The 15,281-nt window shown below is 37.8% G+C and overlaps 1 protein-coding gene across 1 annotated transcript; it reads right to left on the bottom strand.

The window, feature by feature from the left end:
• Positions 1-1,511: 1,511 nt before the first annotated feature.
• LOC138872156 (uncharacterized) lies at positions 1,512-7,024 on the bottom strand. The gene is made up of 5 exons (XM_070150253.1): positions 6,900-7,024; positions 2,493-3,043; positions 2,386-2,388; positions 2,137-2,303; positions 1,512-1,562 (listed from the first exon to the last, which is right to left on the bottom strand). Exons 1-5 carry the CDS (start codon positions 7,022-7,024, stop codon positions 1,512-1,514), a joined length of 897 nt encoding a protein of 298 aa, XP_070006354.1.
• Between the last annotated feature and the right edge of the window lie 8,257 nt (positions 7,025-15,281).

Genomic DNA, 15,281 nt, shown 5'->3' on the forward strand with positions numbered 1-15,281 from the left:
AAGAGCAAAATTGGGCCATTGGGTTTTGGGGTTGTTTACGTTCATAGATAGGTGCATCCACATCTATGACTCTAACCGTAGAGCTATTAATGATAGACTTGCTTTGAATGCTGCATTACCTTATGCAATTCGGATACCTTACTTCTTGAAGAGTTCTAATTTTTATGTCGAGAAGAAGGGCATTGATTGGAACAATGGTGCATATACTGATAAATCCCATTCTGATGCTTTGCAGATTAATCTGGTTAATAATGTGCTCCAATGGATCAAATGGTAGGTTAATCTCAATTGTTTTACTATTTTACTATTAGTGTACCTATTTGAATCTGATTTGTTTTTTTTTAAATATAGTGATTGTGGTGCTTTTGTTGCTGGCTTTGCTGAGTATTTCATCCTTAGTAAGGAAATTTGAAAAGATAATTTTGACATTGAGATACTTCGCACCAGGTGAGGATCTCTGTTGTGGGATTATAGAAGGAAAAAACAACAGTCCGGTGCAATTAGTGGTGATGAAATCACAGGGAGACTTTTCAGGAAGAGGAAGAGGGGACGACCGAGAAAGTAGTTCTGTTTTTTCCATTTTACTGTAGTTTTGCTATGCATCAGGAGTTGTTGCCTAGTTTTGTCTAAGTACTATTATGCTACTTGTGAGATAACCTTAAAGGATATTATAAATATTTTTATTTTTGCTTAATTAGTGGTAGTCATTACACATTGTGGCTGTGAATGAATTATATTTTAATGAATATTTCAGTTGCTTTTTCCTTTAACAAAGTATATATTTTCATTATGGTTGCAGTTTTGTTAATGTAGCAGGGTTTAAACATATGTATACAATAATATACATAGTTATACAAATTTATACAAACTTATACTCTCATTTATACATCTGTATACATATAATATCATTGATTGTTTGCAGTTCTGTTTTGTATTTGTACAATCTATCAATATATTTAGCACCGTTAAAAACTGCAAAACACTATTATTGGATAATCAAAACATGTATAATGAAACATCTCAATTGGTTGTGAAACTTAACTACTCAACATTTGTAACTTTATTGTTTGTGAAACTTAACTACTCAACATGACAACAAATATAATAGGAAGTGTTATATTTCCAACTATTTATTTTGGTCGATTCCTATATGTTTTTCTATTGTGACCTCCTTGTCCACACACAGAACATGAAAACGCCCTCTTAGACTCTTTCTCTGAAGCAGGTTTGAGTCTTTCCTTTCTTGGCCTTCTTGCATTCCTTCTCCCTTTAGGTGGTAGGACTACATCTTCTAGCACCTCTGTTGGGATTACCCATAAACTCTCATATGGCATCGAATTCACTGGAAATTCATAAGTTCTAAGGAGTTTATCCTTCTTGTAGTAAAAAGAGCAATACTAGCCAGGTTTTAGCTGCTAGTTCTTCAAAACCGCCCAAGAATGCAGACATAGAAGTTCATCCATTTGAAATTTTCCGCAACTGTATGTTCCCTCTTCAAGGCACACTATGTTTCACCTTACCCCTTCAAACACAGTATATAATTGCTCCATAGCAGGCCTCACCTGCAAAAGTTTTTTTTTTAAAAAAAAGTTAAAGAACATTATACATTATTATATAGAGTTATACATCCTTATACAAGCAGTAAAATGCAAGTCAACAGTGCCAAGCATCATTATATTTAATTCATTTTACCATCATTTGCTCTTATGCAATCAGATATTCCCGAATGAGTTTGTCGTACTTTTTGCCAAGCTCTATGTATGTCTCCATTGCACTTTTTCTATTTTTGTTGTTCCACTATTGTAGCAAATTTGTCATGTACTCCAACAATCGCATTACTGGTAACTCTCTAGCATCCTTGTTTGCTGCATTAATTGATTCTGCAATATTGGAAGTCATTACTATCGGCCTTTTCACTTTGGAATCTGCCCTAGACCACCTTTCGTAGCCAATTTCGAACAAGTAAGGTTGTACCCTCGAATCAATTTTGTACATCTCTGTCATATGATACTCAAACCTCTCTATCGTGTAAGCTCAAGCCAAAGTAAAGAAGATATCCTTCAATTGTTTGTGATGTTTCTTGAATGTGTGCTTTACATTCTTCCACAAGTGAAACATGCAAATACAATGTGGTACTTTTGGGTACACAGCTTTTGTGGCATTGAAGATGCTTTTGTTTCTATCTAAAACTATACACATCCCTTCCCTAACACCAAAAGTACCCTTTATCTGGACAAAGAACCACTCCCAAGATTTGTTATTCTCTGAATCTACAATTGCATATACAAGTGGAAGGATTTTTCCTGTTTATACAAAATAGATATTAGGATTCAAACAATTATACAAATCTTATACACAGTTATACACAATTATACAACTTTATACCAACTGCAAATTTTATAAAAACAGCAGTTGTGAATCCTATACACTTTTATACATGAAACTACAACATTATACAAACTGCAGAAACAAGGTAGATGCAGTCAACTCACCAGCCTCATCCTGTGTGCAAGCAGTCAATATGGTACCCTTATATGCTGTTTTAAGGAAACTTCCGTCAACAACCATTATCGGTCTGCAATGCTCCCAGCCCTTGATAGATGCATATAGCGAAACATATGCATAAAGAAAGCATACATCTTCTGATTTGTGCAACTTTATAACCGTTCCTGGATTTGTATGCTCCAACATATAAAAATACTTCGGCAACTCCTTATATGAATCAATCGGACTCTCTCTTATCATTGCCATTGGTATCTCTTTAGCTCTACATGCTTTCATGTAGCTCACTTCAATCCCGTGTTTCTTTTGTATGTCCTCTATTATATCATTTGAGGTGTAAACTTTTTTTGAATTAACATACTTGTCCTTGACTATACTAGCAATTACACCTGAAGTAGCTTGACATTGTGTTAAGTATCTTTCACCAAAGCCGCATGTGTGATTATTATTGTAACTTCTCACTTTGAATATGTTTGCCTTGAAAACGGCAGAAGATTTGAAACTCCAAGCACAATTTTCATCCACACACATAAGGTTATACCTAGGATTAAAGATCATTCAACTTTTAAATGCACTGGTATACTGTCACGACCCAAAATACCTCCGAAGGAGTCGTGATGGCACCTAGTCTCTAAACTAGGTAAGCCTAACATTTACAAAATTAACATTGATATTCACTAACTTCAAATTACATAACTCTGAACAATTACAATTATCAAAACCGGTAGTACAAGTCATAAGCTCTACAGAGTTTCGCTACAACTTCTAAACACAATCATATGGAAATAAGTACAACGGTGTGAATATAAAATAGAAAGGTGACTCCGAGGCCTGCGAACGCAACAGCAGGTTTACCTTGAGTCTCCACCTCAACGACCCGCACAGCTACTATCAATCAAATACCTGTATCTGTACACAAAAATGTACATAAGTGTAGTATGAGCACACCACAGCGGTGCCCAGTAAGTATCAAGACTAACCTCGATAGAGTAGTGACGAGGAACAGTCAAGGCACATACTGGTCAAATAAACTGAACAAGATATAACGATAAACTATCAAAATACGATAACAAGGTAATATCAACAGCAGGGAGAAACTCAACCACAAACAGTAGAACAATAAAGGGAAAACACAGATAGAAATGAAGATAACCAAGTAAATTAACACCAACATAACTGGGACACGGATAAGAAAAATGTACTCAAATAAGAAAGGCGATGGCAACTCAATAAATCATATCATTTTTGATGCACAACTCCAGCCATCTCAAAATCAATGTCTCATATCATAACCTCAACTACCAAACCTTTAGCACACCCGACACCTTGTGCCCACATATTTCTATCTCACTTTGCGCAACGACATTCTCATGCTACTAAATACATAGGGTCCATAACCAATGCAATTAAGATGTTCAAGGAGACTAATTTACCTAACATAAAGTAGATTACAGTTTATAAACCAACTAGGAACTCAACAAGAAAAGACGAAGTTATTATTAGAAATCATTTGAATAAAGAAGGTACCATTTTCATTAAAATACAATATCGGATGATTATCACCTTTAATAAGGGATTTAATAAATTAACTTAGTAGAAATTCCTTTTTAAGTAAAATATAACCTCAAACGTTTTAAGGAAAATTTAATTGAGAAGTTAATTGGGTTAAAAACGTAACAATTGTTGAAATTTGAAGTATTGAAATATATATAAAAATAAGGCAAGGTATTGTAAACATTATGGATTCCAACACAGGATCACAACCGTAAAGGAATCTAAACCGTTAAAACACTTGAATTGATAACAACAATTACAACGGAGACAAAATAATCACGGAAGGAGAAGAGCTCAGCACAGAGATAACAACTGGGGATCTCCCAGGATACCGTCCTGTATTCCCCAAATAAAAATATCCAGTGGATGTACCGGGTGCAGTCCCGTAGTCCAACTCATAATGTACAGGGATCTACCAGAATCCCAATCCGTAGTCCAAAATGTAAATACCCAGTACTAGGGGAATCTACCGGGTGCATTCTCGTAGTTCCATATAACTGTGCAGGGGGATCTACCGGAATCCCACATCCGTAGTCCCAAATAAACAGAAAAGGGGGATCTACCGGAATCTCACATCCGTAGTCCCAAATATATACACAACGTAACCAACAAAATCAACAGTTACATCACAACAGAAGGATCAAACATCACCGCAATACATATAACAACAACAAATGACAATAACACAAGGTAAGACAAGTAAATCAACTCAAGGGCTGTAAATCACGAGAAAATGGTAGAACCAGCTCAAAGAAATAACCACATAAAAGAATACTGGCATAAAGGGAACAATTAAACAACGGGAAAACTAATATGTAGCAACGATCCCACAATATACAAGTCAATAATAAGAAAATCAACACGAGTCAAGTAGTTATAAAAATATAACATGACAATAAGAGAGGCAAAACTCTTTAGTTAAGTCAAATAGGAGTCAATTAGGTAATAAGAGTGAATCGTGAAACAATTAATTTCAATTGAGCATGTAGAGACGAAACTAATAAGTAGGAACTAGGTCATATCAAGAATAACTCCATCCCTAGTGAATATAAGAACCTAAGAACCCTAAAATTCCAATTCTCCACAATTAAGTCCGAGTACGCACTCGTCACCTCGCGTACACGAACTACAATCAACACAAAAGACTCAAATCCGAAGGGGAAGTCCCCCACACAAGGTTAGGCAAGATACTTATCTCGAACCAAGCTCAAATCAAATCTGAAATCACGCTCTTGCCATGAGTATCCAAATCTGGGTGTCCCAAATCTAGTCAAATCAATTACATAACGTAAATATAACTACAAACAACTAACTTAGCTAATGAAATCAAAGCTAAGACAAGAAAATAGAAATGTCCAAAAATCCCGTCGGACCCGCATCTCGGAACTCGACAAAAATCACGAAATATGAACCCCCATCCAACCATGAATCCAACCATATCAATTTTGCCAAATTCCGACATCAACTCGATCCTCAAATTTTCAATTAAAGTCTTAGAAGATTCTACCATTTTCAACCCAAAAATGAGTAATCTAGTCGGAATATTTGATAATAATCCCATATGATTGACTAACAATAACCACAAGTAACTTATCTCAAATTTCCCGTGAATTCTTGCTCAAAAAGCATCCAAAAACAAAATGGAAAACTAGGGTATAGAACCTTACCTCTTTGATGAAGATCTTGTGATAATTCCTTGTTAATCTTCAAAGATTTAAGTAAGAATTGAAGAATGATTTGATGAAGATCACTTTCTCACTCTAGGGCTCCCTCTCTCACTCTAAAGCATCAGATTTTTGCTCAAAAATGATCCAAAATAAACCCCAAAGCCTATTTATCAAAATGGGGTCGGGTTATGAAAATAGGAAAATTAACCCTCCGAAATCAGGAATGCGATCGCATAATCCATCGCATAATGGGTATGCGGGCTACAGATGCGTCGCAAAACTCGGTGCCCAGAACTGGGCTGTTCTGCTTCATTCTGCGACCATTTTGCGATCACAGAATGATTTTGCGGTTCACACAGTTATTTTGCGATCGCACATTTGACCGCAAAATCGCATTTTTTCAGCTTTTGGTAATTTGGTCATAACTTTGTGTAGGAATGTCCAAATGACGAATGGTTTAAAGCGTTGGAAACTAGACTCAGAGATCTTTAATTTTATAGGTTGTGAATCACATAACACTTTATATACATGTATATATGCTCGTCCAAATTAGGGTCTTGTGCGCATTCTCTTAAACGTTTAGTCTATTATGAAATTTTCCAACTTGGTTTAGTCTTAGGACATTCCTTAGACCCCATATATCTTATAATATGACTTGTACACTTATTATCATATCCAATTGGTATCCACCATGTTAATAGACCCCTTCCGCACATAAAATAATATAATTAGAACACGTCAACTTTCTTATTTTGCCAAAATGCGCCGAATTGTCCTACAGACTTCTAAATTCAAATCTGAACACATGTCTAAGTCTAAAATCCCCATACGAAGCTATTGGCATCATTAAAAATCAATTTCGAGGTCGTTTTCTCAAAAGTAAATTCTCTGGTCAACTCTTTCCATTTGAGATTCAAAATGAGAATTTGTTTTTTTTCTTTAAATTTAACTCTAAATCTTACGAAAACCAAACTTGACCATACATGCGGGTCATAATGCATATTACGAAGCTTCTCAAGATCTTAAGCCGTTGAACAAGATGCTCATTCTTAAAACGACGGGTCGGGTCATTACATATACAAAAACATAACTAGATATATACTAATTTTAATACCTATTTACAAATATATACTACTTTATACATATATATAATAGAATATACAATTATTGACATACCTTGTTGCGCTTGATCTCTTCACCTTGAATTGGAACCTCTCGCGTACAGCTAAGTTCTTCATCACATTCATAACTATCTCTTGATCTTTATAAACTTGATCCTCCTCAACAAATTCGTTCAACATATTAACTATTATAACCGTGTTTTCACTAAGTTTCGTGTTTTCAATCAATTCGATATCATGCATAATCTCAGTGCTATCAATTGTGGATACATCTATAGAATTGGAACTTGTAGCAACCAAACAACTGGAACTTGTGTCACAAACAAGGGGTATTCAGTGAAATTCAAGTTTTTCTTCTTTAATTCTATATACACCTTAACACCTACATCGTTGTAAATCAGAATCGGTGGCAAACCATCATCTGGGAGAAAGTTAATCTCTATTGTGTTTAACTCACTATCGATCCTAATCTGTTCCGAAATAGCTGCAACTAAATTGTTGTAGCTTAATGTCGACTCGATTATTACACAATCGCTAACGAAATTGATAAACTTGTGTTTCTTCTCATTTACCACTATGAAGAACGTAAACTGGAAAAAGCTCCATCGAACAAAAAGTTGAAATGAAAATTGCAGCAAAAATGAAAATTGCGCTGATTTGCAACAAAAAAATTTCACTTTTCGTGTTTGATTTGTTGTTAATTCGAGATGAAGAAGAATTTCTAGGGTTTTTGGAGCTGCATTGACCGCAAGATCTCGTTTTTGTAGTTTTGGGGAAGAAGAATGGAAAGAATGAGAGAAAATCCTCCTGAAAGATACAAAATCCCGCTTCTGACTCCCACAAAATGGAAATAACACTCCTTTTTCGGATATGGGCCTCTTATTTTCAGGCTACTCAATTGTAGATTAAAATATGGGCTATAAAGTTGAAAAGGAGACAACCCAGTTATTTTAATATGAAATTTTCCCAATATTATATTACATAGATTTTAAAACTATAACAAGACCACGTCAACACTTTCTCCATTTTCCACCCTCGCTCTCTCACAGTTAATCCAAGAGGCCGTTTGATTGGAGGTATTGGTAGAATTAATCTCGATATAAAATTCCATGTGTTGCTAGTAAATGTATTAAATCGTATACGTATTATTTGTCCCACCTTTTATTTAATTTGGAACAAAATATATATTTTTGTATAATTTATCACCATAGTTATTTGGAGTTTAATACAGAGATTAACTAGTTATCTAGGACTAGAGAATTAATCCGCGCTTTGCGCGGTTTGAGATGATATATATATACATAATTAGTTCAAACACCTATACTATAACACTCTATAGTTATTCTAAAACTAAAAAAATAAAAATAAAAAGAAGAAGAAGTTAATCTAAAACTTATTTGAAATGTCAAAAAAAAAAAAAAATTGAAGAACCAAATATGCATGTACGAGAAAAAATCTATAAGAGAAAGATACACCTTGTACAAAATAAAATAAATCCAAAAAAAGAATCACATATATTTTCTAGTTCTTTGGTAACAAATACTTGGTTAGTTGGTTGTAAACTTGATTGCAAATAATTACTAGGTCGGCCAATCCAAATTATCAAAGCAACAAACTCTATGTATTACATAAATCCGTATTATCTAATGAATGTATTAAGATTGGGTTGACAGTAATATTATTCAAATTAATTATAGAATAAAAATAAACAGTTAGGAATAGAAGAATCGACACTAACATTAAGAAAAATTAAGCCCGTAAGGTTAGCCTTTCCACATTCCATCTTAATCCAAACAATAACACGTGTAAAAAGCGTGCAGAAAGAAAATATATTTGAGCAAATTTATTATCGAAATGGATTAGGATAATTTACCTTATCATAACAAAATCTGGGCAGATCGCATAAAGAAACATGTAGCATTACAATAAAATAGGTACACAACGATTAAAGGAACTGACTTTATCAAAGCTAATTTATGTCTTTCAACTCCTTGATTAACTGCATAATTTGCCGATATTGATCTCCAAAAATATATCCAGTATACATATTGGTTTTAACAACCTGAAGATGGAAAAAATAGTGATACAACTTGTAATAGTGATTTCGACACTGAATCAGAATTGGAAGTCTGCCACCAGTGGCTCCGAATTTGCCTTGTTGAATTTTCCTTGTCGTATATTTTGGGTGGAGTACAGTTATGTCTGGATTAGAGGAGATATTTGAGGAAGGGACATTTGTTTTATTCGGGTTTTTATATGAAGCAACGTTTGGATTGTCCAGTAAAAGAACCGAAGCAACGTTTCAAGGCAACAGTTTCTTCTTCTATAATACAGTTTTTTTTAAAATATAATAAATGAATGGGAAGAATAGTTTATTCTTCTATAACACAGTTTTTTTTAAAATATAATAAATGAATGGGAAGAATGTATACGATCAAAATCGTATGCCTCCGCGTTAAAGGTTTGAGGGCCCGTCCTGAGTCCGAGTCCGGGTAAGATCAAGTTCGAGCTCGAAGGATCAGTCCCGAGTTCGAAGGCGAAGCGCGATGCATACCGAGGTCGAGTGTGTTTGACCCCGAAATAGTACTGATATGGATTTGTACCAGAACGAGTTAGATTCCTGCCACGTCCCCAAAGTCATGGCGCAAATCCCGGAATATGATTGTACTATTCCTTACTAGGCAGTTAGAAGCTGTACCAAGAATATTCCTTACTGTAAATGGAAATATTCTTTATTTAGGGCTCCCCTATTATATAAAGAGGACCCCAATCATTTGTAAGACATCTTATCATCACTGAGAAAAAATATACGCTTTGCCTTTTTGCCTACTGTTCATCAGCATTGTCCTTTAGCTCCATTGTTCTTGCTTTATTTTATTATTTAATTGTTCTTACTACCCTGAGCTACCTCGAGGTCACTGCTGCTAAATAGCATTGGTTTGATTCACTCATATCTTTCATTTCTACTTCATATTTCTTGATTACTAATTGGTATTGAACTAAATCACATATTTTTAAAATCACTAAACAAATTTAATTATTACTCGTATTTTCGAGGTAAACAGTTTGGCGCCCACCGTAGGGCTAAAGATAATAGTGATTATTTCTTCACTGATTCTCGTTACACACATTGTTTTTACACTTTTTCTTGTCAAGATTTGTTGATTTTCAGGCAGAAACATATCTAGCTCACAAAACGCACCCATTCACGACAACGAAGGACTTAGAGAGAACAGCAATACAGGAGTCAGTGTACCATCGATAAACCCAGGGAAGTGCCAAATGTGGAACCTGTTGATGTTAGTTCGCACATTGCTTTGAATGCAGATCTAGGCGCGGACCCCGAAGTAGATATACGTAGAAAAGCCCGGCCCGGGGGTCAAAGAACACAAGGAATGGAAGAAGGAGGAGTCAGTCTCCAAGTGATATTCGAGATGTTGCAAGCTCAGCAAATAGTCATCGCTCAACTCTAGAGTCAGAATAGAACCCCGAACACAGCCGAACCACTAAACACTCGGCGTGCGGAACCGGCACTAGAGAGGCCCGATAAAAGTGGCTCGGGGACTAACTCCACAATTATGAAAATGCTCGAGGAACTGACTAAAAGGATCGAGTCAGGAGAAAAGAAGATAGAAGACAATGATAAGAAGGTGGAAACTTATAACTCCCGGGTAGACCAGATACCGGGGGCACCTTCAGTTTTGAAAGGTCTAGACGCCAAAAAGTTCATACAAAAACCTTTCCCCCCAAGTGCGGCTCCAATTCCATTCCCAAGAAGTTTCGCATGCCCGATATACCAAAATATAACGGGACAACTAACCCTAACGAACACATAACTTCATGCACTTGTGGGATTAAAGAAATGACTTGAATGACGAGGAAATCGAGTCAGTGTTGTTGAAGAAATTCGGAAAAATACTATCAAAGGGAGCCATGATTTGGTATCACAACGTAGATCCTAACTCTATTGATTCATTTGCTATGCTAGAAGATGCCTTTGTGAAAGCACACGCCGGGCCATAAAGGTGGGCATGAGAAAATTGGACGTCTTCAAAATAAAGCAAAGGAACGATGAGATGTTAAGGGAGTTCGTGTCCTAGTTTTAGATGGAAGGAATGGAATTACCACCGGTCTCCGATGACTGGGCAGTACAGGCCTTTATGCAGGGTCTGAATGAAAGGAGCTAGATCGCCTCTCGACAATTGAAGTACAACTTGATCGAATACCCAGCTGTGACATAGTCGGATGTTCACAATCATTATCAGTCAAAGATCAGGGTTGAGGACGACCAGTTGGGAGCTCCCTCGGGTTCAGTTCATCCTAGCAGATTCGCAGCCAAGCCCCCGAGGGACATAGACCGGGAATTGAGATTATACAAAGAATGATACCAGCCATATGCCGAACGAAGAAACAACGGCCCAAGCCGTAACCCCCTTCGGAACGATCAGAGAAATGATCGAGGTCGAAGTTCTCAGGGACTCATGAGTAAGAGCGGTTTTGATAAACATTCCGACCTCGCAGAGGCTCCCCCATTATCAGAATACAATTTCAGCATAGATGCGTCGGGGATTGTCTCAGCTACTGGGAGAATCAAAGACACCAAGTGGCCCAAGCCAATAAAGACCGATCCTTCTCAAAGGAACCCGAATTTGATGTGCAAGTATCATGGCACACATGGTCATCGAACAGAAGACTGCAGACAGCTAAGGAAAGAAGTGGCTCGTTTGTTCAACAAGGTCCACCTTCGAGAATTCCTACGTGATCAGGCTAAGAATCACCTCCGAGAAAGAGATGCAAAGAAAAATGAGTAAGAAGAACCACAGCACGTAATCCACAAGATCATTGGCGGACCAAAACCCGATTACCCATTCACCCCCCAGACCGGATATACAATTAGTTTTGGAATCCGACCCCAAATCAAGGTCTAAATTCCCTCATTTGTAAAATTCCCAATTCCCCCAAAATCCCTAATTTCTACCTTTAAAGAACAAGAGGAGTCGATGTCCCTCAACGACCTGTATTCAAATGCACCAAGGTGTTAATTACAAGAAAAAGACAGACTCAGAGCTATATGCCCGAGGACGTCTTATCGTTTTATGACGGGGAAGCAGAAGGCATATCTCAACCTCACAACGATGCCCTGGTAATATCTATCCTTTTAAATAAAATTCAAATTAAACATGTTTTAGTGGATCCAGGTAGCTCAGCAAATATAATTAGATCGAGGATCGTGGAACAACTCGGCCTGCAAGGTTAGATCGTACCTCTGTCCCGGGTCCTGAATGGCTTCAACATGGCGAGCGAAACAACAAAGGGAGAAATCACCTTGCCAGTAAACGTAGTCGGGACCATACAAAATACGAAGTTCCATGTGATCGAAGGTGACATGAGGTACAACACACTCCTTGGGAGACCATGGATACACAGCATGAGGGAAGTGCCTTCAACTCTTCACCAAATGATAAAGTTCCTGTTACAGGAAGGAGTGAAAACAGTCTACGGAGAGCAACATACTGCAAAAGAAATGTTTTCTATCGAGGAAATGGTGTCGGTACCCGAGCCATTGGCCTCGAAGAAATCGAGCAACACAGATAAGTAGGCGGCTAAATAGGCATCGCAACAGATAATCGAACTCCTCAAAATAGGATCTATTCGGGAGGTAAAGTACCCCGAGTGGCTAGCCAACGTAGATATAGTCCCTAAAAAAGGAAACAAACATAGAATGTGCGTAGATTATAAGGATTTGAACAAGGCATGTCCGAAAGATTCTTTCCCATTGCCCAACATCGATCGTATGATCGAAGCCATGGTCGGCCACGAGATTCTAACTTTTCTCGACGCCTACTCCGGGCACAATCAGATTCAGATGAACCCGGAGGATAAGGAAAAGACTTTATTGTTATTAAATTTGGAACCTATTGTTACAACGTGATGCCCTTCGGGCTGAAAAAATACAGGAGCTACATACCAACACCTAGTTAACAAAACGTTCAAAGAACGAATAGGAAAAACACGGGAAGTTTGTATTAACGATACATTTGTTAAGTCCCTGTGCGCAGAGGACCATCCAGTTCATTTGCAGGAAACATTTGTGATCATAAGGAGATACAACGTGAAGCTTAGCTGGGAGAAATGAGTCTTTGGGGTTAGCTCGGGTAAGTCCCTCGGCTCCATGGCGCCAAATCGAGGTACCAAAATCAAAGCTATCGAGGGTATGACGATAGTGGGTAGCGTGGAAACCGTGCAAAGGCTAACGGGGCAAATAGCTACCTTGGGTCAACTCACTTCGAGATCGGTGGATCGGAGTCACCAGTTCTTCTCTTTGCTCAAGAAGAAAAAGGACTTCGCGTGAACCCCAGAATGTCAGCAAACCTTAGAAGAGTTAAAGCGACATCCGCCGAGCCCACTTTTGCTTCACACCCCGAAGATGAGTTAAAAGCGAGAAGCATCACTTGTTCAAATGACCGCGCAAAAGCAAAGGATCGAAAGATAATACTATAGGAAGACCAACCTTCGACATTTCGAAGTCGAGGACTTAGTTCTACGAAAGTCATCCCCGATACTCGAGATCCAAATGAAGGAAAATAGGGCCGAATTGGGAAGGACCTTAGTGAGTCCTCGGAGTTGTCGGTAAAGGATCTTACGAACTCAGCACGATGAAAGGTCAACAACTTCCAAACAATTGGAATATATCATTGCTCAAACGATACTACTGCTAAGGTACGATTTTATCCTTTTGTCCATTTGAGTTTAAAACTAACTCATTACAGATTTTGGATCGACGGCATACGATCTCGAAGGCATCGTGTTTTACGCGAAGGTCTTAGGTTTTAAAGCATGCGTTGCACTCTTTTTCCCTTAGATCGAATTTTGTCCCAAATGGGTTTTACCGGCAAGGTTTTTAATGAGGCAACAACTACGTGCTACCTAAGGAAAACTCAACAGTATCCAAGGCTTCTTTTCAATCAACCTCGAATACTGGGGCATCAACCTCTGATGGTTATATTTTGAGGAAAATGCTTCGCGCCTAATAGGGCCTCGATAGGAAAACTTTGTAATGGGCCAAACGGTCAGATGAATTGTGTCCGTATAGAATAGTCGAGCCCCAATGGCAAAGCATGTACGCATGTATCAATTACTTGAAGAAGCATTCTGTTAATATCAAAAACACTTTGTGTCTCAAAGAAGTCTACTATTATACGAGCTCTACACCTATAATCCTACGGGAAGTGGATCAAGAGCCAAAGCATAAAAGCACCCCCAAATACCCGAGGACTATCATCGACAGTCGTACATCCGAGTCATCAAAAACTCGGACTTGTAAGGTCTCAAAGAGGCATCCCGTCAAAACAAAGGCCAAGGTTAAAATACTCGGGGACTAACTTTTCGAACAAGCTCGAAAAGTTATCGGGAAACAAGTCCAAGTGACATACCCGAAGGCTACGGCCACACTAAAGACTACGGCTACGGCCAAAATAATGCGGTCAGAGACGTCCGACTTCTTCTATAAATTAAAGGCCTTCAAATATTAAAAAAGTCGGTTAAATCAGGCTACCCTCGGCAAAACAAAATATAAAGGGCTTCGATAAATTCAGCCCCCGAAAAATCTGAGGGCCTCGATAAATCTAGCCCTCAAATAATCCAAGGGCTTCGATAACATCGGCTTTTGGAAATACCTCAAGAGATATTCAATTATGTTTACACAAACAAATTACTAATAAGGTTACGATACGTCAAGCCTTCGGAAAAACCCAATGGGTACAAAAAATACATGTTATGGCATAACTAAATTTTCACTAAGTCTTTTAGCCCAAATGAGGGAAAAATTATATAGCCATTTTAGAGGCCGAAACGGCCCAACTTAAAGAGCCTAAGGGCCAATTTTTAAAAAGAGCCTAAGGGACAACTCAAAAGAGCCTAAGGGACAACTAAAAAAGCCTAAGGGCTGATATATAAGAGCCCAAGGGCCAAAAACCTATAGCCCGAGACTCCGCTCTCATTTCGATTTGGACTCAAGGTTCACAATACCCCGAGCTTACATCGGATCAATTTAAACTTAGCTCAAAGATTATTATATCTATCAATAAGGATCTAAGGGTTTATTATATCCCGAACCCCAATCCTTCAAACGAAGTTTTCCATAAATAAAGGCAATATTAAATCCAGCACAAACCAAAGATGAGATAAAAGTTCCCCTAGTATTTCTAAAAGATGATTACAAGAGATATTTACATAAGGAAGGCTTGCACAGAAACAAAATAAAGAAACCTAAACTACTTCGGGGTCATATCTTCACCGGCTACAGGAGTCGCGTCTTCGAAAGCCTCACCCTCGGGGACTTCATCTTCGTCTACTCCACTCACGAAGCCAATAGCTGAATCATCCTCATCAGAAAGCAGAGCGGCAGCCTCTTCTTCCAAAAGCTTCGCCCTTTCAA

The sequence above is a fragment of the Nicotiana sylvestris genome, chromosome 1 (genome assembly GCF_000393655.2).
Source record: "Nicotiana sylvestris chromosome 1, ASM39365v2, whole genome shotgun sequence".
NCBI lineage: Eukaryota > Viridiplantae > Streptophyta > Magnoliopsida > Solanales > Solanaceae > Nicotiana > Nicotiana sylvestris.